The 23,845-nt window shown below is 34.2% G+C and overlaps 1 protein-coding gene across 1 annotated transcript in view; it reads right to left on the reverse strand.

The window, feature by feature from the left end:
• The window catches only part of LOC139497204 (pre-mRNA-processing factor 6-like), a 40,125-nt gene that overhangs the window by 1,713 nt on the left and 14,567 nt on the right, over positions 1-23,845 (reverse strand). The window contains exons 12-23 of the mRNA XM_071285313.1: positions 21,554-21,716; positions 20,571-20,679; positions 19,556-19,625; positions 18,353-18,474; positions 17,933-18,026; positions 17,331-17,495; positions 16,158-16,259; positions 12,556-12,630; positions 5,314-5,447; positions 2,268-2,335; positions 1,497-1,635; positions 521-650 (exon numbers count right to left, since the gene is read on the reverse strand). Of these exons, the coding sequence (XP_071141414.1) occupies positions 521-650; positions 1,497-1,635; positions 2,268-2,335; positions 5,314-5,447; positions 12,556-12,630; positions 16,158-16,259; positions 17,331-17,495; positions 17,933-18,026; positions 18,353-18,474; positions 19,556-19,625; positions 20,571-20,679; positions 21,554-21,716 (1,371 nt within the window). The remainder of the gene's footprint in view (positions 1-520; positions 651-1,496; positions 1,636-2,267; positions 2,336-5,313; positions 5,448-12,555; positions 12,631-16,157; positions 16,260-17,330; positions 17,496-17,932; positions 18,027-18,352; positions 18,475-19,555; positions 19,626-20,570; positions 20,680-21,553; positions 21,717-23,845) is intronic.

Raw genomic sequence — 23,845 nt, forward strand, 5'->3', positions numbered from 1 at the left:
CTCTACAACCTTGATGAAGATTAAACTGTAGATAATTAACATTTGATTAAAATAAAGATCCTGTGTCAAAGCTTTAGATGAAGTTGACAATTCTCTGACCTTCTTTCTGTTTTATAGACCTTTCAGGATCCTCTGGTTATTAGTTTAATACACACATGACATACCTTCATAAATTTAAAGGTAGACATTTCATTGGCTGATGTAATAATTACAAGAACAGAAAATAAAACGGCCTTTTGTCAGATCATCGTAAGAAAAGCTTTCTATTTTATATCAGATGCATGGGTTAAAATTACTAAAAGCTTCCTGACCTTTTTTCTGTTTTATAGACCTTTCAGGATCCTCTGGTATTGTCTTATTAATACACACTTTCAAACATTTAAAGGCAGATATTTCATTGGCTGATGTAATGATTACCAAATCAGAAAGCAAAACAGAGTGATGTTAGATTCTTGTAATGAAGAGTAGATACAGCACCTTTATTTTAATAAGTTTGGAAATGATTAACTTAATGTTTTACCTCATCCCCATGCATCAGTTCAAACTTGTAGAAAAAGGCCCAGGCATCTCCCAAGTCTGGCTCTATCTTCACAGTCCTGGTGAACCACTCTCTAGCTTTACTGATCTTCCTCTCGGCCCAGAATATAAATCTGTAAAATAAATTATAGTTATTAAATGGAACTTCCCATTGACCACAGTCCTGGTGAACCACTCTCTAGCCTTGCTGATCTTCCTCTCAGTCCAAAATATAAATCTGTAAAATAAATTATAGTTATTCCAGGGACTTTCCTATTGACCTCAGTCCTGGTGAACCATTCTAAAGCTTTACTGATCTTCCTCTCGGCCCAGAATATAAATCTGTAAAATAAATTATAGTTATTCCAGGGACTTTACTTTGGACCTCTGTTCTGGTGATCAATTCTCTTGCTTTACTGATCTTCCTCTCGGCCCAGCATATAAATCTGTAAAATAAAATTATATTTATTCCAGATACTTTCTTTTGGATCTATGACTGTCCTGGGAATACTTAGCTTTACAGATCTTCCTCTTAGCCCAGATTTATATCTGTATAATAAATTTCCATTAGCTGAGGTACTTTCTTATGGACCTCAGTCCAGAATTTGCATATGTAAAATAAACTTTGTATTACATTTTGGATTCTAAAATATTTTGCCTTTAGGCATCACTGTAGAGACACTTATGTTTGAAATGCACATATAGTACAGTGAAATTGGACTGTCCTATGGACCTTACTTACTAAAAAATATGTATCTGTAAAATATGGCTAGTCTAGAGACTTTCCTTCAGACCAGAACATTAATAAATGAAAGAAGACATGCATCAATAAGACCATTATCAAACAGTACAATAAAACCTCAGAAGACACTAAGTGGGCATCATATCGTTTTTAACAAGACCACGATTTTTTTCTCAAAACTAAGATATAAATTTCTCAGGCAAGAGTTCATAAAACAGAACAAAGAATCATTTCTTACTTTGATGCTGCCAATAATACATGTGGGTCATGTTCACACTTTCTCAAAGCATCGACTGATTTGGTTTTTCTCTGTGGTCTTGGTTCAATAGCTATAGATTCTGCCCACAATATTCCAGAATTTGAACATTCTTGTAGAGCTGAAAAAGATCAAATTTTGCTCATTATTAATTAAGTGGTGCTACTGCAAAATAAGTTTGGAGAGTTTTTGTATAGAATTGATACACTGAATTAGTGTGGATTCCTTTATAGTTTTCTTGGATATAAATTTTCATGGAAAATTATGTAGGTGAATATTTGATATTGTAAAAGTCTGCATATATATTTAGAAAATATGTACTTGGTTGAAAACTTCAAGATTGAACTATTCATAAAATCAAGAATGTGTCCCCAGTACATGGATGCCCCACTCACACTAGCATTTTCTATGTTCAGTGGACCATGAAATTGGGGTAAAAACTCTAAAATTGGCATTAAAATTAAAATCATATCGTAGGGAACATGTGTACTAAGTTTCAAGTTGATTGAACTTCAACTTCATAAAAAACAACCTTGACCAAAAACTTTAACCTGAAGCGGGACAGACGGACAAACGGAGGCACAGACCAAAAACATAATGCCCCTCCACTATCATAGGTGGGGCATAAAAAATGGTATTCAATGAATATTTATGAACTTCATAGTACAATGTAATATTCATCAACAATATTTAGGCTTCTTTTTGACAATTGAAAATTGATGTTCATATTCCCAATATTTCATTTGAGCCTACCTCGTGCCATCAAATTTTGAGCAATATTCTTTAAGCCAGCTCTGTTCTCTACCCTAACTGCCTCCAACCTACAAAGAAACAGGTTTAGCATTTTAACACAGAGAAATTATAATTAGACCGTTCTCTAGTCAAAAACCATTTAAGATAGTTGTCGTTTGTTTATGTAGTTCATGTATGTTTCTCGTTTCTCGTTTTTATATAGATTAGACCGTTGGTTTTCAAATTTGAATGGTTTAACATTACTAATTTTTTGGGCCCTTTATAGCTTGCTGTTCAGTGTGAGCCAAGGCTCTGTGTTGGAGACCGTACTTAGACCTATAATGGTTAACCTTTATAAATTGTTATTTGGATGGAGAGTTGTCTGATTAGCACTCATACCACATCTTCCTCTATCTATATAACACTAAAAGGAGATGACTCTGTAAAAACCAGCTTAACGTTTTAATCACCTTCTATTGTTATAGAAATATAAAGCTTCAATTGTCAAAATAAGTGTTTGTCAAACTGCTATATATCTAATAAAAAAAATTCTGATAGAGTGTGTGGTTCAAATTTTTGGACTTTTTTTGGTATTTTTGTCAAAGTATGCTGTAAAAATTTTATGAAATTAAATGAGCCAAATTAATTTTAGTCACTGTGTTTGGTACCATCTTAAAAAAATTGTTTGAAGTAAAATCTGTTTTATTTTGGTCTCTTGTGGAGAGTTGTCTCATTGACAATCATACCACATGTTCTTTTTTTATATTGTGTCATGCTATGTATTCTACATCTCACAATTCAAACTATCGGAAAGCAGGAGGTAAATATTGATTGATTGATTGTTTACACCACTTTCAGAACTATTATGTTATTTCTTGGTGGTCAGTTGTTATTATTGGAGAAAGCTATAGAGAACCACTGACTATCAGTAGGAAAACTAATGCAATCCTAGTCAATCAAGATTGGAGCTGAACTCACCTGCCACGTCAGTAGGAAAACTAATGCAATCCTAGTCAATCAAGATTGGAGCTGAACTCACCTGCCACGTCAGTAGGAAAACTAATGCAATCCTAGTCAATCAAGATTGGAGCTGAACTCACCTGCCACGTCAGTAGGAAAACTAATGCAATCCTAGTCAATCAAGATTGGATCTGAACTCACCTGCCACGTCAGTAGGAAAACTAATGCAATCCTAGTCAATCAAGATTGGAGCTGAACTCACCTGCCACGTCAGTAGGAAAACTAATGCAATCCTAGTCAATCAAGATTGGAGCTGAACTCACCTGCCACGTCAGTAGGAAAACTAATGCAATCCTAGTCAATCAAGATTGGAGCTGAACTCACCTGCCACGTCAGTAGGAAAACTAATGCAATCCTAGTCAATCAAGATTGGAGCTGAACTCACCTGCCACGTCAGTAGGAAAACTAATGCAATCCTAGTCAATCAAGATTGGATCTGAACTCACCTGCCACGTCAGTAGGAAAACTAATGCAATCCTAGTCAATCAAGATTGGAGCTGAACTCACCTGCCACGTCAGTAGGAAAACTAATGCAATCCTAGTCAATCAAGATTGGAGCTGAACTCACCTGCCACGTCAGTAGGAAAACTAATGCAATCCTAGTCAATCAAGATTGGAGCTGAACTCACCTGCCACGTCAGTAGGAATACTAATGCAATCCTAGTCAATCAAGATTGGAGCTGAACTCACCTGCCACGTCAGTAGGAAAACTAATGCAATCCTAGTCAATCAAGATTGGAGCTGAACTCACCTGCCACGTCAGTAGGAAAACTAATGCAATCCTAGTCAATCAAGATTGGAGCTGAACTCACCTGCCACGTCAGTAGGAAAACTAATGCAATCCTAGTCAATCAAGATTGGAGCTGAACTCACCTGCCACGTCAGTAGGAAAACTAATGCAATCCTAGTCAATCAAGATTGGAGCTGAACTCACCTGCCACGTCAGTAGGAAAACTAATGCAATCCTAGTCAATCAAGATTGGAGCTGAACTCACCTGCCACGTCAGTAGGAATACTAATGCAATCCTAGTCAATCAAGATTGGAGCTGAACTCACCTGCCACGTCAGTAGGAATACTAATGCAATCCTTGTCAATCAAATTTGGAGCTGAACTCACCTGCCACGTCAGTAGGAAAACTAATGCAATCCTTGTCAATCAAGATTGGAGCTGAACTCACCTGCCACGTGGAGGATTCAAACCTCAGTGCTGACAGACTAGTGATACAGATACAGTAGGTCGATTACTAAAGACCACTAAACGACAAACCCCTTATCCCTTAAAAAATACGTTGTTAAATATAACTCAATATCACATAAAATTGAGAATGGAAATGGGGAATGTGCCAAAAAGACAACAACCCGACCATAGAAAAAAACAACAGCAGAAGGTCACCAACAGGTCTTCAATGTAATGAGAAATTCCCGCACCCAGAGGCGTCCTTCAGCTGGCCCCTAAACAAATATATACTAGTTCAGTGATAATGGACGTCATACTAAACTCCGAATTATACACAAGAAACTAAAATTAAAAATCATACAAGACGAACAAAGGCCAGAGGCTCCTGACTTGGGACAGGCGCAAAATTGCAGCGGGGTTAAACATGTTTATGAGATCTCAACCCTCCCCCTATACCTCTAGCCAATATAGAAAAGTAAACACATAACAATACGCACATTAAAATTCAGTTCAAGAGAAGTCTGAGTCCGATGTCAAAAGATGTAACAAAAGAAAATAAATAAAATGACAATACATGTAATACATAAATAACAACAGACTACTAGCAGTTAACTGACATGCCAGCTCGATTGAAAGATTATGTCTTCATCATATGTAAACATGCACATTTATCACTTATTGTGGTTGAGAACGATATATTCCAACATTATAACTGACATTTTTCAGGGTCCCAATTAGGCCTATCATTGCTGAACAGACTTTTAAAAGTATTCCAACACCCTGCTTAATCCAACATTTTTTCTCTGGTCCCCCAGTGTGTAACACAGGTTGCACAGTATGTGAATGATAAAATGCCATCTTGTTTCTTACCATAGATCTGGGACCTGAGGATTTTTTAGTCTAGCTTTCTCTAAGATTGATCTAGCTTTAATTAACTGTCCATTCTTTTCCTCTAGTCTGGATAATAACAGCCACAATGGTATTGCTTTGGGACATTTTTTTAGCTGAAAATATAAAACTAAAATTTTATGATACTGTATTTACTTTTTGATAGTGTTAGTGTTGTGTGTTATAAACTTACAATTTGCTATAATACATGTATTACATTTTTTTTTGAAGTCTTGAGGACCTAAATCTGTGTTCTCCCCAGAATTTTTAAATAGCATCATGGAAATTAACATAGCACTGGTTTAAAAAAAAAAAAAAAAAAAAAAAAATGTGAGCACCATGGCCCCTATACATTCTATTATAAAATCATCCAAGATTATAAGCAACATGGTAGAAATTTAGCACAGAGTACAACTGTGCTTAAAGGCCATAGGGAGAACACTGCTAATAAAACACAGTACTATTTGGTCATAAGTTTGTCTTTAATTTTAATATATAATAATTTACAATTTCATATTTTCAAATATATATAGCAAAATTCCAGACAGAGAGTAATACATGTATATTTTTGTTTATCGTTATTATACACATACTATACATTGCTATAGTACACTGCATTTCAATTTCATATATCAGCATGTTTCCCTGAATATTTTATTAATCTAATTGTGATGCAAAATCTATTAAACATAAAAAGATACCAGAAATATTCAAAAATATCAAATAGTTCAACTGGGAGAGCAGACTTCCACCAAGAAATAACCTTACTAACAAAGCAAACAATGAACAAAAAATAGTCAAGATCAATGATTTTGTACAGAACCATTAGAAGGACTTCAACCATCCCCCCCCCCCCCCCTTTTCATATAATTCATGTTGCTTTAAAAGTGACACCTTCCCCTATATAAATGCTTCTTGCATTATCAACTATTAAAAATGCCTTCGTTTCAAAAAAATGTTTAAAATCACATAACAGTTTATTTTTCTTAATACCTAACTTTCCCCCCTCTCACAATTTCCATCAATTTATTTTCTAAAAAGATAGTGTCTGAGTATGGTCCTCCCTTTCTGTCCCCCTCCTCCTTATTTTAGATCTATTTTGATATGAAAGAACATTTAAAAATAAGTTTAAATGTTTAAAAGCCAGGAAGATCCATCTTGAGAATAAAAATCAATAATCAATATTTCAACAAATAAATTTAAATTGTTAGCATTCTATTTTTAGAACTGTTTATATTGTTGCTATAAACAAAGATATATTTAAACATTACTTTCCTTTTACCTGTGTAGTAAAATATTGCTATTTTTTTAACTGGATAGGATTAAAGTAAATTGACTGTGTGAAATAGTTGTTCATTGCGTTATTCAGCCACATACCAAGGAAGAATTTGTTCTCTAGAAGAACAGGAAGTTGGAACTACAAATCTAACAAGTTCTGCACAGTACTAGCACAAGATCAGCTTTTTCATAACATGTGAAAACATGAAATCAGACAAAGCATTAAAGTGAAAAACTGTGAGCATTTGTAAATCTGATCTTAACCTTTGATTGCAGAGATTATTATTCATGCAATATGGCAAAGAAAGGCCAATCACCAGAATCAGACATACTTATCAGAATCGACCAATCAGAAAAAGAAACTATTGATATGGTAAAAAAATATGCTAAGAGCCTACGTGATCAGGCTAAAAAGGACAAAATGGAATTCAAAAAAGGGGATTTGAGTACAGAAAACATGGCGAAATTATTTGGAGTAATTACGGAATATAAAAATCCTAATGAAACCTTGACAGTTGTTAATAGTTACGATTCTGACTTGAGTTTTATATACCGTTTACGTATCCTTGGTGAGACGTCCATCTGGATTTCAAATTTCAACACTAAAATATTACGACAGATAACCTTTGAAGATAACAATATCAAAACTTTACATGAGATTTCTGCGGACATCTTTGACATGTCTAATTCATCTAACAATGATATTTTCTTGTCAATGCGTGACACATGTGAGGTCAAAATGCTAATGAAGTCTGGGAAAATCAAATCGGTATTCTCCGTTTCAACTGGCCTTTTGCCTCGCGCTATTCATGTCACGAAAGACAACAGAATTCTGTTAGGTGTTACTGATCGTGGACATATGTATAAGTTGGGAGACGATAGCTTCAGAAAAGTCATGGTCTATGGAATGGATGGAAAACAGAAACAATCCTTTGGAGACGAAATGTTAACATTTCCGTACAGAATAACCACCAATACAAATAAAGATATTGTGGTGATTGATGTTATAGCAGACGATTCCGGGAGAATAATCAATTTAGGACAAGATGGTACGCTTAAGTGGATTTATCAAGGTCACCCTTCAATCAATTCTACCAAACGACCTTTTGACCCTAGAGATATTGTGACAACATCAAAAGGTCTGGTGATAGTAGCAGACTGTGTCAGCCATGGAATCCATGTTCTATCAGGAGAGGGAACTCTAATTACATGTAAAAACATGAAAGAACAAGGAGTTATCTTTCCTTACTCATTAGATATTGACAACAAAGGGTTAATATGGGTTGGGTGTGACACGTTTAAAGGCAAAGCAGATGCCAAAATACACAACATTGAAATTTCTTGACATCTGTAAACAATTATACGTAGAATCTTTTTAAAGCTTATGATTTAAATCAAATAAAAAAAAACTGTTGACAAACTTTTCAGTTTAGCACACCTCAACAATATAATATGAAAAATTTAACACCAGGCTTTGGTCTTCTTTTTTTTTTTAATCATTCTCTTTACAAAATAATGGTGGCCATTAGTTTTCTTGTTTGAACTGTTTTACATTTGTCATTTTGGTAACCTTTACAGCAGACTATGCAGTATGGGCTTTGCTGATTGTTGAAGTCGGTCCAGTGATCTATAGTTGTTAATTTCAATGTTATAAGATTCTGGTGGAGAGATGTCTCACTGACAATCATACCACATCTTCTTATTTCTTAGTTTAACAAATACAGAAATTTGATAGATGTGAAGACAAGATATGCCTTGTTATTTTTATTAGTGATATTCAATAATAAAGGATTTGTGACGTATTCTTTTATTTGTGAAATTACTAATACAATATAATATCAGTTTGACAGACTTTTATCCTTGATTCATACTGTAGGTGTGAAAAATAATGTGAAGGCGAAATATAATGAAATTATACTAGTAATTATAATTATCTAATTTAAATTAATGTGGAAGCTTTCACTTATGACTACTAGTTATAAAATGTCATGTTAATAAGAGTATTATTACATAGTGTATAAACTTGTCATGTTTATAAGAGTATTACTACAAACTTGTCATGTTAATTAGGTTTTCAATATTTATTATACATGTATATATATTAGTTGTAAACTTTGTTGAAAATAGAACATAGAGACACATAAAGAGCTAGAGTATAGCAGTCATGCAGGATTTTCATTAACTGTCATGGTAACCGGTACATTCCTATTGGTATGCAGTACTTTTAAAAATATATTTAATGAACATCTTACATTAAAATTCCTGAATTCAGTGGCATAGGACGGTAAAAGTTAAAAATTCACAGATTTAACTAAAAGTTAAAAATTCACAGATTTAACTAAAAGGTGAAAATGTCAGAGATTCAACCAAAAGAGAAAATGTAAAAGATTTAAAATGTCACGGAGTCCAATAAAAGGTGAAAATGTCACTGATTCAATAGTCAGTATGCAAAAATTTCACAAATTCAATCGAATGGCAGGTTTTTTCTGATATCTATTTGTGTTTGTGGTATTTATTTCAGTTGTTCTACTTATTTGTGAACTCTGAACACAAGGAAGCATAAAAAGAGTGCAAAATGTACTGTTTTCATAGTCTAAGTCTAACGGTCCGTACGAAGCAAGTGAAATGTGAAGTTCTATGCACATAAAAGTTGTATTCATTTAAACAGATTGCACTGAATCTATATCAAAAGCACTAATTACTGGTTGTTTAAACTTGTCTGTCTCCCTTTACTTTCTTCTGTTGGATGGCTGGTGGTTAAAATATTGAGGCTGAAATTTCATCCATGTTTTAAACAGTAAAGTGAATAAACTTTGCATCAGACCATACTGTCTACATATAGTTGAAAGCAACAGTCTTGTTACATCTAGGCTTCATATTTGATCATGTCTCAGCAAGGATTTGAGCAAAAAGAAGCATATTTCCATCTCCCATATCATTTATATGCAATTGTTAAAATATGGAAATATGGGGAACGACCTAAATTGACAACTTGTTTTTTTTAAGCTTGACATTGCTTAAGACCATGTCATGCTCATGTGTTATGCTATTTGAAACTTATATTTACATGAAAAGAACATGTATAATATGTAACAGGTTTTAGTTTAACTTAACAACTTCAGACAATTGTTGTAAGTGGAAAATATTACATTAAATGATTTCATACAAGGCCACGCTTCATTTGAAAACCTCTATTTTTTGGCAAAGGTCATATAAAATTTACTTTTGGTCAATTTTCTATAAGTCTGGTAAATTTAGTATGCTATATATTACTTTGGATAGATAATATCATATACATTGAGACATTAAAGAGTGCAAATTGTTGGTTTTTTTTAATTTTTGAAGCCAAAATTTGAAAGTTGCAATTGTTCTATTTCAACATCCCATTTCAGCATCCAACATGTCCAAAGTGGAGATATAAACTAGAGGCTCTAAAGAGCCTGTGTCGCTCACCTTGGTCTATGTGAATATTAAACAAAGGAAGCAGATAGATTCATGACAAAATTGTGTTTTGGTGATGGTGATGTGTTTGTACATCTTACTTTACTGAACATTAATGCTACTTACAATTATCTCTATCTATAATGAACTTGGCCCAGTAGTTTCAGTGGAAAATGTTAGTTAAAATTTACAAATTTTATGAAAATTGTTAAAAATTGACTATAAAGGACAATAACTCCTTAGGGGTCAATTGACCATTTCTGTCATGTTGACTTATTTGTAAATCTTACTTTGCTTAACATTATTGATGTTTACAGTTTAATCTATCTATAATAATATTCAAGATAATAACCAAAAACAGCAAAATTTCCTTAAAATTACCAATTCAGGGGCAGCAACCCAACAACAGGTTGTCAGATTCATCTGAAAATTTCAGGGCAGATAGATCTTGACCTGATAAACAATTTTACCCCTGTCAAATTTGCCCTAAAGGCTGTGGTTTCAGAGTTATAAGCCAAAATCTACATTTCACCCCTATGTTCTATTTTTAGCCATGGCCGCCATTTTGGTTGGTTGGCCAGGTCACAGGACACAATTTTTAAACTTATTACCCCAATGATGATTGTGGCCAAGTTTGGTTTAATTTGACCCAGTAGTTTCAGAGGAGAAGGTTTTTGTAAAAGATAACTAAGATTTACAAAATGGTTAAAAATTTACTATAAAGGGCAATAACTCCTAAAGAAATCCTTATTTGTAGATCTTACTTTGCTGAACATTTTTGCTGTTTACAGTTTATCTCTATCTATAATAATATTCAAGATAATAACCAAAAACAGCAAAATGTCCTTAAAATTACCAATTCAGGGGCAGCAACCTATCAACGGGTTGTCCAATTCATCTCAAAATTTCAGGGCAGATAGATCTTGACCTGATAAACAATTTTACCTATGACAGATTTGCTCTAAATGCTTTGGTTTTTGAGTGATAAGCCAAAAACTGCATTTTACCCCTATGTTCTATTTTTAGCCATGGTGGCCATCTTGGTTGGCTGGCCAGTTCACCGGACACATTTTTTTAACTAGATACCCCAATAATGATTGTGGTCAAGTTTGGTTTAATTTGGCGCAGTAGTTTCAGAGGAGAAGATTTTTGTAAAAGATGACCAAGATTTACGAAAAATGGTTAAAAATTGACTATAAAGGGCAATAACTCCTAAAGGGGTCAACAGACCATTTTGGTCCTGTTGACTTATTTGTAGATCTTACTTTACTGAACATTTTTGCTGTTTACAGCTTACCTCTATCTATGATAATATTCAAGATAATAACCAAAAACAGCAAAATTTCCTTAAAATTACCATTTCAGGGGCAGTAACCCAACAACGGAATGTCCGATTCATCTGAAAATTTCAGGGCAGATAGATCTTGACCTGATGAACAATATTACCCCATGTCAGATTTGCTCTAAATGCTTTGGTTTTTGAGTTATAAGCCAAAAACTGCATTTTACCCCTATGTTCTATTTTTAGCCATGGCGGCCATCTTGGTTGGTTGGCCGGGTCACCGGACACAATTTTTAATTTAGATACCCTAATAATGATTGTGGCCAAGTTTGGTAAAAATTGGCCCAGTAGTTTCAGAGGAGAAGATTTTTGTAAAAGCTAACAACGGACGACGACGGACGACGGACGCCGGACGCCGGACGCCGGACGCCAAGTGATGAGAAAAGCTCACTTGGCCCTTTGGGCCAGGTGAGCTAAAAATGCCACATTTTCTATAATATATATCAGATAGCTTTGAAACTTGTAAACTGTCTCATAATACACTAAGCTTAAATCATGCCGAGTTTTATTGGAATTGGTCCAGGTTTTGGCCCCTTATAGGCCCAAGACCACAATTAATTATCCCGCTTTATGTTGTCCAGGAATATAGTTCACATTAATTTTTCTGGGACAAAAATGAAATAAAAGAGCTGAAATAAACTTTTGGATGTTTTATTTTAACTGATTTTGATATGGAAAGAGTGATTAAGCCAGGTGCAAACAGGTAATATTTACACTTTTCGGAACATCTCTTGACTTGCCTATAGGGGTATGAATGTGTATTGACCAAATTTGGAAGATGTATAAATGCAATTTTTCTGAAAATTGGATATATTTTTGTACTTGTACAGTTCATTACACACACACAAAAAAATAGATAAAAAAACAGGGATTTTTTTTAATTGCGACAAAATGTTATAAAGAACTGATAGAGGAATTAATCGAGTCTTGGGCCAATAGACAGAAACGAAAACAAATGTTCAAATAAGGTCATTAATGGACAATTTGTAGAGCTCAACATTCTGAAAAGTTTTGCTCCAGTCAGATTTATTCTATTTATAACGGTAAAAATGTCTCAGATTCAACCAAAGGGTAAAAATGTATTTAATTCAAATGAAAGGTAAAAATGTCACTGATACAAATAAAAGGTGGACATGTAACAAACTTATTTGATCAGTACTCACCCCCTGATTATAAGCATCTCTAGCAGCTTCTTTCTCTCCTTGTTGTTCTTCTATTTGTCCTTTCATCATCCATAACTGAAAAAATAAGACTTTATTAATTATTCTGTCTTTAAAACATTAGAAAGCACAAATATGTATTTATAGAACACCATTCCTTGCTCACGCTATCACCTTTCCATGTTAAGAAAGTTTGCTTCTCAGTTTCAAAATATATAACTTTCCATAACACTAGTATATATTGATAGGGAATTAATTAAGGAAGCAAACTAGAGGCTCTAAAGAGCCTGTGTCGCTCACCTTGGTGTATGTGAATATTAAACAAAGGACATATGACAAAATTGTGTTTTGGTGATGGTGATGTGTTTGTAGATCTTACTTTACTAAACATTCTTGCTGCTTACAATTCTATCTGTAATGAACTTGGCCCAGTAGTTTCAGTGAAAATGCTAGTGAAAATTTACAAATTTTATGAAAATTGTTAAAAATTGACTATAAAGGGCAATAACTCCTTAGGGGGTCAATTGACCATTTTGGTCAGTTGACTTATTTTTAGGTCTTACTTTGCTGTACATTATTGCTGTTTACAGTTTATCTCTAACTATAATAATATTCAAGATAATAACAAAAAAACGGCAAAACTTCCTTAAAATTACCAATTCAGGGGCAGCAACCTAACAATCGGTTATCCGATTCATCTGAAAATTTTAGAGCAGACAGATCTTCACCTAATAAACAATTTCACCCCCCGTTAAATTTGCTCTAAATGCTTTGGTTTTCGAGTTATAAGCCAAAAACTGTATTTTACCCCGATGTTCTATTTTTAGCCATGGCAGCCATCTTGGTTGGTTGGCCGAGTCACTGGACAAATTTTTTAAACTAGATACCCCAATGATGATTATGGCTAAGTTTGGTTAAATTTGGCCCAGTAGTTTCAGAGGAGAAGATTTTTGTAAAAGATTACTAAGATTTACGAAAAATGGTTAAAAATTGACTATAAAGGGCAATAACTCCTAAAGGGGTCAACTGACCATTTCGGACTTATTTGTTAATCTTACTTTGCTTAACATTATTGCTGTTTACAGTTTATCTCTATCTATAATAATGTTCAAGATAATAACCAAGAACAGCAAAATTTCCTTAAAATTACCAATTCAGGGGCAGCAACCCAACATCTGGTTGTCCGATTCATCTGAAAATTTCAGGGCAGATAGATCTTGACCCTATAAACAATTTTACCCCCATGTCAGATTTGCTCTAAATGCTTTAGTTTTTGAGTTATAAGCCAAAAACTGCATTTTACCCCTATGTTCTATTTTTAGCCGTGGTGGCCATCTTGGTTAGTTGGCCGGGTCACCGGACACATTTTTTAAACTAGATACCCCAATGATGATTGTGGCCAAGTTTGGTTTAATTTGGCCCAGTAGTTTCAGAGGAGAAGATTTTTCTAAAAGATAACTAAGATTTACGAAAAATGGTTAAAAATTGACTATAAAGGGCAATAACTCCTAAAGGGTCAACTGACCATTTGGGTCAGGTTGACTTATTTGTAAATCTTACTTTGCTGAACATTATTGCTGTTTACAGTTTATCTCTATCTATAATAATATTTAAGATAATAACCAAAAACAGTAAAATTTCCTTAAAATTACCAATTCAGGGGCAGCAACCCAACAACGGGTTGTCCGATTCATCTGAAAATTTCAGGGCAGATAGATCTTGACCTGATGAACAATTTTACCCCATGTCAGATTTGCTCTAAATGCTTTGGTTTTTGAGTTATAAGCCAAAAACTGCATTTTACCCCTATGTTCTATTTTTAGCCATGGCCGCCATCTTGGTTGGTTGACCGGGTCACCGGACACATTTTTTAAACTAGATACCCCAATGATGATTGTGGCCAAGTTTGGTTAAATTTGGCCCAGTAGTTTCAGAGGAGAAGATTTTTGTAAAAGTTAACGACGCCAGACGACGACGGACGACGGACGACAGACGACGGACGACGGACGCCGGACGCCAAGTGCTGAGAAAAGCTCACTTGGCCCTTTGGGCCAGGTGAGCTAATAATATTCAAGATAATAACCAAAAACAGCAAAATTTACTCAAAATTACCAATTCAGGGGCAGCAACCCAACAACAAGTTGACCGATTCATCTGAAAATTTCAGGGCAGATAGATCTTGACCTGATAAACATTTTTACTGCATGTCAGATTTCCTCTAAATGTTTTGGTTTTTGAGTTATAAGCCAAAAACTGCATTTTACCCCTATGTTCTATTTTTAGCTGTGGCGGCCATCTTGGTTGGTTGACCGGGTCACGCCACACATTTTTAAAACTAGATACCCCAAAGATGGTTGTGGCCAAGTTTGGATTAATTTGGCCCAGTAGTTTCAGAGGAGAAGATTTTTGTAAAAGATTACTTATATTTATGAAAAATGGTTAAAAATTGACTATAAAGGGCAATAACTCCTAAAGGGGTCAACTGACCATTTTGGTCATGTTGACTTATTTGTAAATCTAACTTTGCCGAACATTATTGCTGTTTACAATTTATCTCTATCTATAATAATATTCAAGATAATAACCAAAAACAGCAAAATTTCCTCAAAATGATCAATTCAGGGGCAGCAACCCAACAACGGGTTGACCGATTCATCTGAAAATTTCAGGGCAGATAGATCTTGACCTGATAAACATATTTACCCCACGTCAGATTTCCTCTAAATGCTTTGGTTTTTGAGTTATAAGCCAAAAACTGCATTTTACCCCTATGTTCTATTTTTAGCCGTGGCGGCCATCTTGGTTGGTTGACCGGGTCACGCCACACATTTTTTAAACTAGATACCCCATTGATGATTGTGGCCAAGTTTGGTTCAATTTGGCCCAGTAGTTTCAGAGGAGAAGATTTTTGTAAAAGTTAACGACGCCGGACGCCGGACGACAGACGACGGACGACGGACGCCGGACGCAAAGTGATGGGAAAAGCTCACTTGGCCCTTCGGGCCAGGTGAGCTAAAAAGCAAAAAAAATATAGAGGTCAATGTGCTTGTTTTCAAGATATTATCCATTGAAATGTTGGCGGGAAAATGTTCTCTCTTGATTTTTCATAGCTTTATCATTGACAAGTTAAAGTTCTAAAAAACTATTAAAAAATAAATAAGATTTTATAAGACTTTTACAAATGGCTCTTATAATTATACATGTATAAGATTTATAAAAAGAGAAACAGGGGTCAATGGGCAAAATTATTTAAGGCATTCAGATGGATAAAACCAGAGGATTCTGAAAATCTGACAAAAATTCCAAAACATGACAAGCGAACATCCTTCAGTAAATCATTAACCCTACTTTGGCATCTATTTTAAAAAGTTCACATCAAAATGAAAATGTGTACTTTAGTTCCAGTTAATGTTATCGAAACTTCATGCCAGATAAACAATCTTAGAACAAAACTTTTAAATCTACAATTTCAGTTGCTTTCAACTATTTAGGAATTTATGCATGAGTGAAAATAATACCACAGCCTGATAATTTTCTTTTATCTTAACAAAAATAATAGATTTTCTGTGAAAAATGATTAAGAAATTATGAAAAAAGATATTTACCTTTGGAAAGTCTGAATAATGTCTGACAGCTTCTACCAGTAATGTTTTAGAGTTCTGTATTTCTCCTAAACACCATTCTAATTTCACAGACTTCATCATAACCTGCATAAAAATTAACATGAATTAATTGTCTGTTCATGTCAACAGTATTTTCAGAGTTATCTCCCATTGTGACAAGTTTAAAGCTTGGTATATGTTTATACCTAATACCAGGGATTGAAGTAAAAATTTTGGCATGATAGCCTAGGATTATATTTTGGTAGCCAATAATATATAGTTCTCTATAAGAAAAGCAGAAATTTTAGTAGCCCACACAAAGTTTATGGGACCATTGGTGAGCGGACACTGCTAATTTCGAACCTTGAATACATTATGTTTAGAGCCTACAAATTTATATGGTTGACTACTTAATTTCAAAGGGATCTACTTTTTGTTGAACTAGACAAAAAACAAGAGGTTTTCAAGAGGCTCTCAAGAGCTGGATTCACTCACCTGTAATTTATTGCTCAAATATTTCATCAATATTATTTTTGCTTTTCAATTTATATTAATGAGTGGCTTAAAAATTCCATTTAAATGTTCTTTGTATCTCATATTTTCTTCCAAAGCAAAAAAATGCACTTAAACCTGATATTCCATTTTAGCCATAGTGGCTATGTTTTGGACGTACAAGGAAATAAACTACAAATTTTATACAAGATGTACTCTAAAACTCATTCAGTAAACAAACTGGGTGAACAAATTGTGAAAAAATTCTTTAAAGTGCAAATACTCCTCAAGGGGTCATTTGAAAATGTTTGTCATATAAACTTGTAGATTTTACTTTACTGAACACTTTTGCTGTTTACAGTTTATCTTTATCTATAATAAAATTCTAGATGACATTTTACCCATTGACAGATTTGCTCTAAATTCTTTAGTTTTTTGAGATATAAGCCAAAACTGCATTTGACCCTGTGTTCTATTTTTAGCCATGGCGGCCATGTTTGTTGGTGGATCAAAATTTCAGATGCAATTCATAAACTAGATACCATAAGGAACATACAGTTTAAGTTTGAAGATATTTTGCACAGTAGTTTCAGATAAGAAGATTCTATAAATACTTTAAGACAACGATGGACAACGACAGATGCCAAGTGATGGCATAAGCTCACATGGAGCTCTTCAACTTACCCTAGCTGTTGGGGCACTAGCTCTGGCTTTCTGTAAAAGTCTTCTAGCTCTTTCATACTCATTATTTTCTGACTCTAACTTAACAGCAGCTAACCAGATCTCTTCACTGTTAGGATTGGCCTGGAAAGCCAAAGCTAAAATACTTCTGGCAGCAGGAACATCTCCCTGTAATAAACGAAAGAAAATAAAATGAAGAATTTGTTACTTTCACACTACATCGCAATTCCTGGAGAGGTATGAGCTAACGTCCATGGTGGGGTTTGGTTGCACAGTCTTTACTATCTATGTGGGGCTTTGTTGACTTTTGCTTGTCATTTTGTTTTTGTTTTGTTTTATTTGCCACATTGTTGTTGGTTTTCGATCGTGTAATATAAGCCCACTGTGAATAATCAAGCAATTGATGTGCTCCTAACTACAGGAGGATTTTATAGAAAGAAGAAGAAGGTTTGTCTGACCCATCAGTTTGAATGGTCTTCAAGTATCTACCCTAATGCTCAGTGTAAAATATTGACAAATATAATGCCTATAAATCAATGTTAAAATGAGCATAGAGCATGACACGAAGGAATTATTTCTTCACCAAAATATCAGATTTAACTTACTGCCATCCATTTAGATTTAGCTCCCATCAACCATAAGACCTCTGCTTTAGGACAGTGAGCAACTGCTCTTTGTAACAATGCTTCTAAAGATTCCCTGTAAAATATAAGACTCAGATTATTATATACATTTGTACCTCCTCATTTTATGTTAAGATTGCAAAACTGTTTATCATTTATGTTCATGGGTACCAATTTCTGTATATTAAGAAAAACTTTTAAAAATGTTCATTGATATTAAAATTTAGTGTTTTTTTCAAAGTCTGCATACAAACCTAAAGAAATTTTGTCATTTGATGAACACCTTATCTTGGAATTTACCTGTACCCACAAAATCAGCGAAAAAATTAGTATCCAACGAATAATAATGAGTGTACAATTTCTGAATTTACAGTATGTACAACATCTAATATAAAATCTTACCTGGATCCATGACTCTTTTCAAAGTACGCTGCTCTCAACCAGATACTCTTCTTACTGGGAAACTCTGCCAAGGCAAAGGCATAAATAGCTCTGGCACACTCCACTGCTGAATGTGTGGCACACTGTAAACAGGAAGAAAAGTGGGATTAACATAGGTATAAATAACTGTGGCACACCACACCACAGCTGAATGTGCGACACACTGTCCACAGAAAGAAAAGACTTCTTAACATAGCCACTTAACTGTGGCACACTCCACTGCTGATTGCGTGGCACACTGTTAAGGGAGTTGGCTTCTCATTTTCAAAATAATTAAATTTTCGAAACACTAGCATATATTGATAGGTGATTAATAAAGGAATCAAATGAGCAAAAAAAATATAAGGTCACCGTACTTGTTTTTTTGAGATTTTAGCCATTGAAATTTTGGCGGGAAAATGTTCTCCCTTGACTTTTAATAGCTTTATCATTGACAAGGGCAAGTCCTCAAAAACTATTAAAAAATAATTAAAATTTTATAAGACTTTAACAGATAGCTTTAATATCATAATACATGTAAAAAAAATATAAAAAGAACAAGATGTGTCAAAGCGACACGAATGGCCCATCCCAAAAAGTTGAAAAATCTGCAATTTCACTATAAACACATGTGGACACAAACATGATGGTAGTCTCACATATAAAAAATCAGCTCAAAATCTGAAAGTGTTAAGAAAAAAAGTCTGTATAACTATGATTTTCAAAAATTTCAAAAGTTCAAAGCCCTTAATTTTAGCAAAAATTATTGGAGCGGAACGAAACTTAAACATAAACTTGATCTGTAACTCATCATGGTTAACTCACATACTAAAAATCATCACAATATCTGAAGGGGTTTAGAAAAAACTCTGTATAACGGTTTGTTGCGATATGACGAATTACAGAATTTCCGACAAGGGTATAACTATATGGCACCAACAACTTTGTTACGGGGACATAAAAATGAGGGTCACCGGGCAAAATTTGTTAAGGCATTCAAATGAATAAAACCAGAGGATTCCAAAAATCTGACCAAAATTCCAAAGGATGACAAGTGAGCTTCCTTAACAGAAAGAAAAAAGTGTTAACAATAATGTTAAGACCTCTGCAACACTTCACTGAAAAATTGGAGGCTGTAGACTTTTTTTTCCTTTCAGCAGATTTCTATTTTTAAATCAGACTTACAGATTCAGCGTCCTCTAACCAAGTATGTTTTCTATCTTCTTCTTCTATACCAACACTTATCACAGCTCGTCTGTAAATAAATAAATACATATATTTTCTAATAAACAAGTTCATTGTTGAAGGTGACCTATAGTTGTAAATTGTTATGTCCTTTGGTGTATGGTGGAGAGTTGTTTTATTGGCAATCATACCACAGCTTCTTATTATCATAAACAAACAAAACCAATTACTTGACGATTCTGGATGTCTACCTTCTATAAAGACAGTACTTATATATACTAAGCTAGCAGGTTACTTCAAACTTGCATATCAATTTGACAGGAATGTGAAAACTTAACTTGACATGAAAATCAACAACTCAAAAGACAATAGGTCAACAGGTGTTTGACAGCTTGTGTAAAAGTCTAACAAGTAACTGACAACTAACAAAAAAGTGTCAGAGGTAAATGACTACTTACATAATACATGTTGAGAGTTGTTTCATTGGCAATAATACCACATCTTTTTTTTTTTTTATATTATATGTAATTAAGAACTTGCATGGTAACCTGTCAGGTAACTGACAAACAGACATTGTTACTTGACAGGTTATTGAGACAACTTATAAGGTAACCTAACAGGTAACTGCGAACTAACATGATAGTCTGACTGGTAACTCAATACTTACATGGTAACTTAACAGGTAACTGAGAACTTACATAGGAACTTGACAGGTAAGGACATACAATTAACATTGGAAACTGGCAGGTTAATTTATTTTCGTGGGTACCAATTTTTTGTGTTTTGAGGAAAATTTGCATATTCCTGAATATTCAAATTCATTGTTTTGGCAAACTCTGCATACAATCTCTTAGAAAATTTGTAATTTGTTGAACATATAAATTCATGGTTTTCCTGTACCCATGAAAATTGGTATCCAACGAATAATAATGTATCCACAATAACGAAGAATTTACCTCTCAACCAGATATTACACTTACATGATAGCCTGACAGGTAACTGATATTACACTTACATGATAGCCTGACAGGTAACTATACTTCCACTCTTCTCACAGTCTTCAGCGTCTTTGATCCACAAGTCTCTGTTCACCTCTACCATGTTAGCTCTCAAGGAGTTCAAAGCTGCAAATAATCACAATGTATCATGGAGTCCAGATAAAATAAATTTTACCACCTTTGTGGATTCATTTTTTTTGTGGTTTTAGTAAAAATTGTATCTTTCATGGATATTTGATTAAGTGGTTTGGTCATGGTAAAAACAAGAATGTGTCCAATGTACATGGATGTCCCACTGCACATTTTCCATGTTCAAAGGACAGTGAAATTGAGTAAAAATCTAATTTGGCATTAAAATTAGAAAGATCATACCATAGGGAACATGTGTACTAAGTTTCAAGTTGATTGGACTTCAACTTCATCAAAAACTACCTTGACCAAAAACTTTCAACCTGAAGTGGGACAGACGGATGAATGAACAAACGGACGGACGCACAGACCGGAAAACATAATGCCCCTCTACTATCGTAGGTGGGGCATAAAAATGGTTCAAACATTGAAAATCACAAAATAGAATATTCCACAAATAATAATTGATCCTAACTAGGAATATATTGAGATTGAAGTGCATGTTTCTAAAAAAAAAAACATCTTCCAAAAGTGTAATTACATTGACGTGAACATGGAGGTCAGGAAAGACTTTAAAAGTTGGGAAAAGACTTTATAAGTTTGATTAACTTGTGTCTCATCCCTTTTGCATATCTAAGCAAACGAAATATGTTTAAACTAAACTTTTAAATCCCCATACACCAATCATTACCTTTTTCTAGTAAATTTGCATACATCAATGGATATACAAACATAAATATGCAATGACCCATGTCCAAAAATAAAATATTTTATCCTACACTTCTTATATTGGATTCTACCGTTAAAAATCCTTCCTACCCTCCCCCATTCATTGTTATGGACTCTACCTAATCTAATTTTACAATCTTACCTCTGTCTACGATTTTGTCTACCATATGGTTGTTTCCATTAGCTTCCTCCAGTTTAGCAGCTGTTATCCAAATCTGACGATCCGTGGGGATATTCTCTCTGGCTTTGTTTAGGACCTTCCTGGCATTATCATAGGTCTCAAGTCTGGCTAAGGCTAACCACAACTATAAATAGGTAAGAGTATCACATGTCAGACTAGAGGTCAGGCAAGGTTAACCAAAATTTCAAAGTTAAACAAGAATATGTGTCCATAGGACAACACACCCATAGATATATACATTTCCATGTTTACTCGATCTTGATATCTATATCATAAACGGGAAGCTTAATACAAAAATTTATGATAAAAGAGATGATTTTTCATTTCCTATTGTTAATTATCCATTTTTAGATGGTGACGTTCCCTTGTCACCATCTTATGGTGTTTATATATCTCAACTTGTACGATTCGCTCGTGTATGTAACAATGTATTAGATTTTAGCGAGAGAAATTTATGTATTACTGAAAAATTATTACACCAGGGTTTTCGATATCACAAACTGGTCAAAACATTTACTAAATTTTATCACCGGTATAAGGAAATAATTCGTAAATATAACTCAACATGCAGACATCTTATACGTTCAGGTATTTCACATCCAAAATTTTATGGAAATATTCTTTATAAAGCACAAAAATGTCAGTATTCTCCTCAGAAACTAACAAAACCTTTAAATAGACTTATTAAAAGGGGATATAGTTACGATACTGTTGTCAGGTCATTAAAGATTGCATATTTTGGCTTTAACATTGATTCACTGATAGGGTCTTTGCATCGGAACTAAACACATTTATTTCTAAAAAAACAGTTGTTGGCATGACACGGGTTATGTTCTTCTCATATATTTTATGATAGTATGATACTAAACCCCTAACGGGAGGGATTGTACCTGATATTCATATGATGAAGACATAATCTTTCAATCAGTTTAATTGAGGTCTGGAGCTGGCATGTCAGTTAACTGCTAGTAGTCTGTTGTTATTTATGTATTATTGTCATTTTATTTATTTTCTTTTGTTACATCTTTTGACATCAGACTCGGACTTCTCTTGAACTGAATTTTAATGTGCGTATTGTTATTCTTTTACTTTTCTATATTGGCTAGAGATATAGGGGGAGGGTTGAGATCTCATAAACATGTTTAACCCCGCCGCAATTTTGCGCCTGTCCCAAGTCAGGAGCCTCTGGCCTTTGTTAGTCTTGTATGATTTTAAATTTTAGTTTCTTGTGTATAATTCGGAGTTTAGTATGACGTCCATTATCACTGTACTATTATGCATATTTTAGGGGCCAGCTGAAGGACACCTACGGGTGCGGGAATTCTCGCTACATTGAAGACCCATTGGTTGCCTTCGGCTGTTGTTTGCTCTATGGTCGGGTGGTTGTCGCTTTGACATATTCACCATTTCCTTTCTCAATTTTATTACTGAAATGCAAAATGTCAGACAGATCCCAAATTTGGAATATATTTTAAAAGTTCACATTAAACACATTAAATAAACCAGGTGCTCCACAGGGCGCAGCTTTATACGACCCCAGTGGTTGAACCCTGAACAGTTGGGGCAAATTTGGTCACAATATTCAAGCTTGATTCTGTCTGAATTTGGATTGTGATCAAATTTTTGACAAAATATAGGTTTTTGTCACAAAATTAATGTGGTCAAAGATCTAACAAATCTATTGCACAATACTGTGCAATTGAAAATTTTCTCTTGAAACTTTTCAAAATTCGAAATTTGTAAATTTTTGAAAAAAAGGAAGCCCTTCAAAAAATGGTAAACAGAAAATTCCCCCCACACCCAACTTTTTGAAACCCCCTTGGAGCAATAACCCTTAAACTCAATCCCATGCTTTCCATTGCAGTATTGAACCTTGTACTACAATTTCAGAGAGATCCATACACTGAAACACAAGTTATTGTCATGACTGTTTGGAAACTAGAAACATGCTTCTTTTTGGCCCTTTTTGGCCCCTTATTCCTACATATTTTGGTCAATTAACCCAAAACTTGATCCCAGCCTCCCCTTTGTTATATGGTACATTGTGGTACAATTTCAGAGAGATCCATACAATTACACATAAGTTATTGTCTTGAAACTAGAAAAATGCTTGTTTTGACCGCTTTTTGGCCCTTAATTACTAAACTTTGGCCCCATAACCCCTAACATTAATCCAAACCTTCTACTTGTGGTTTTAAACATTGCAGTATGATTTCAGAGCAATTGAAATACTTCTACACAAGTTATTATCCG

The sequence above is a fragment of the Mytilus edulis genome, chromosome 12 (genome assembly GCF_963676685.1).
Source record: "Mytilus edulis chromosome 12, xbMytEdul2.2, whole genome shotgun sequence".
In the NCBI taxonomy this organism is placed as follows: Eukaryota; Metazoa; Mollusca; class Bivalvia; order Mytilida; family Mytilidae; genus Mytilus; species Mytilus edulis.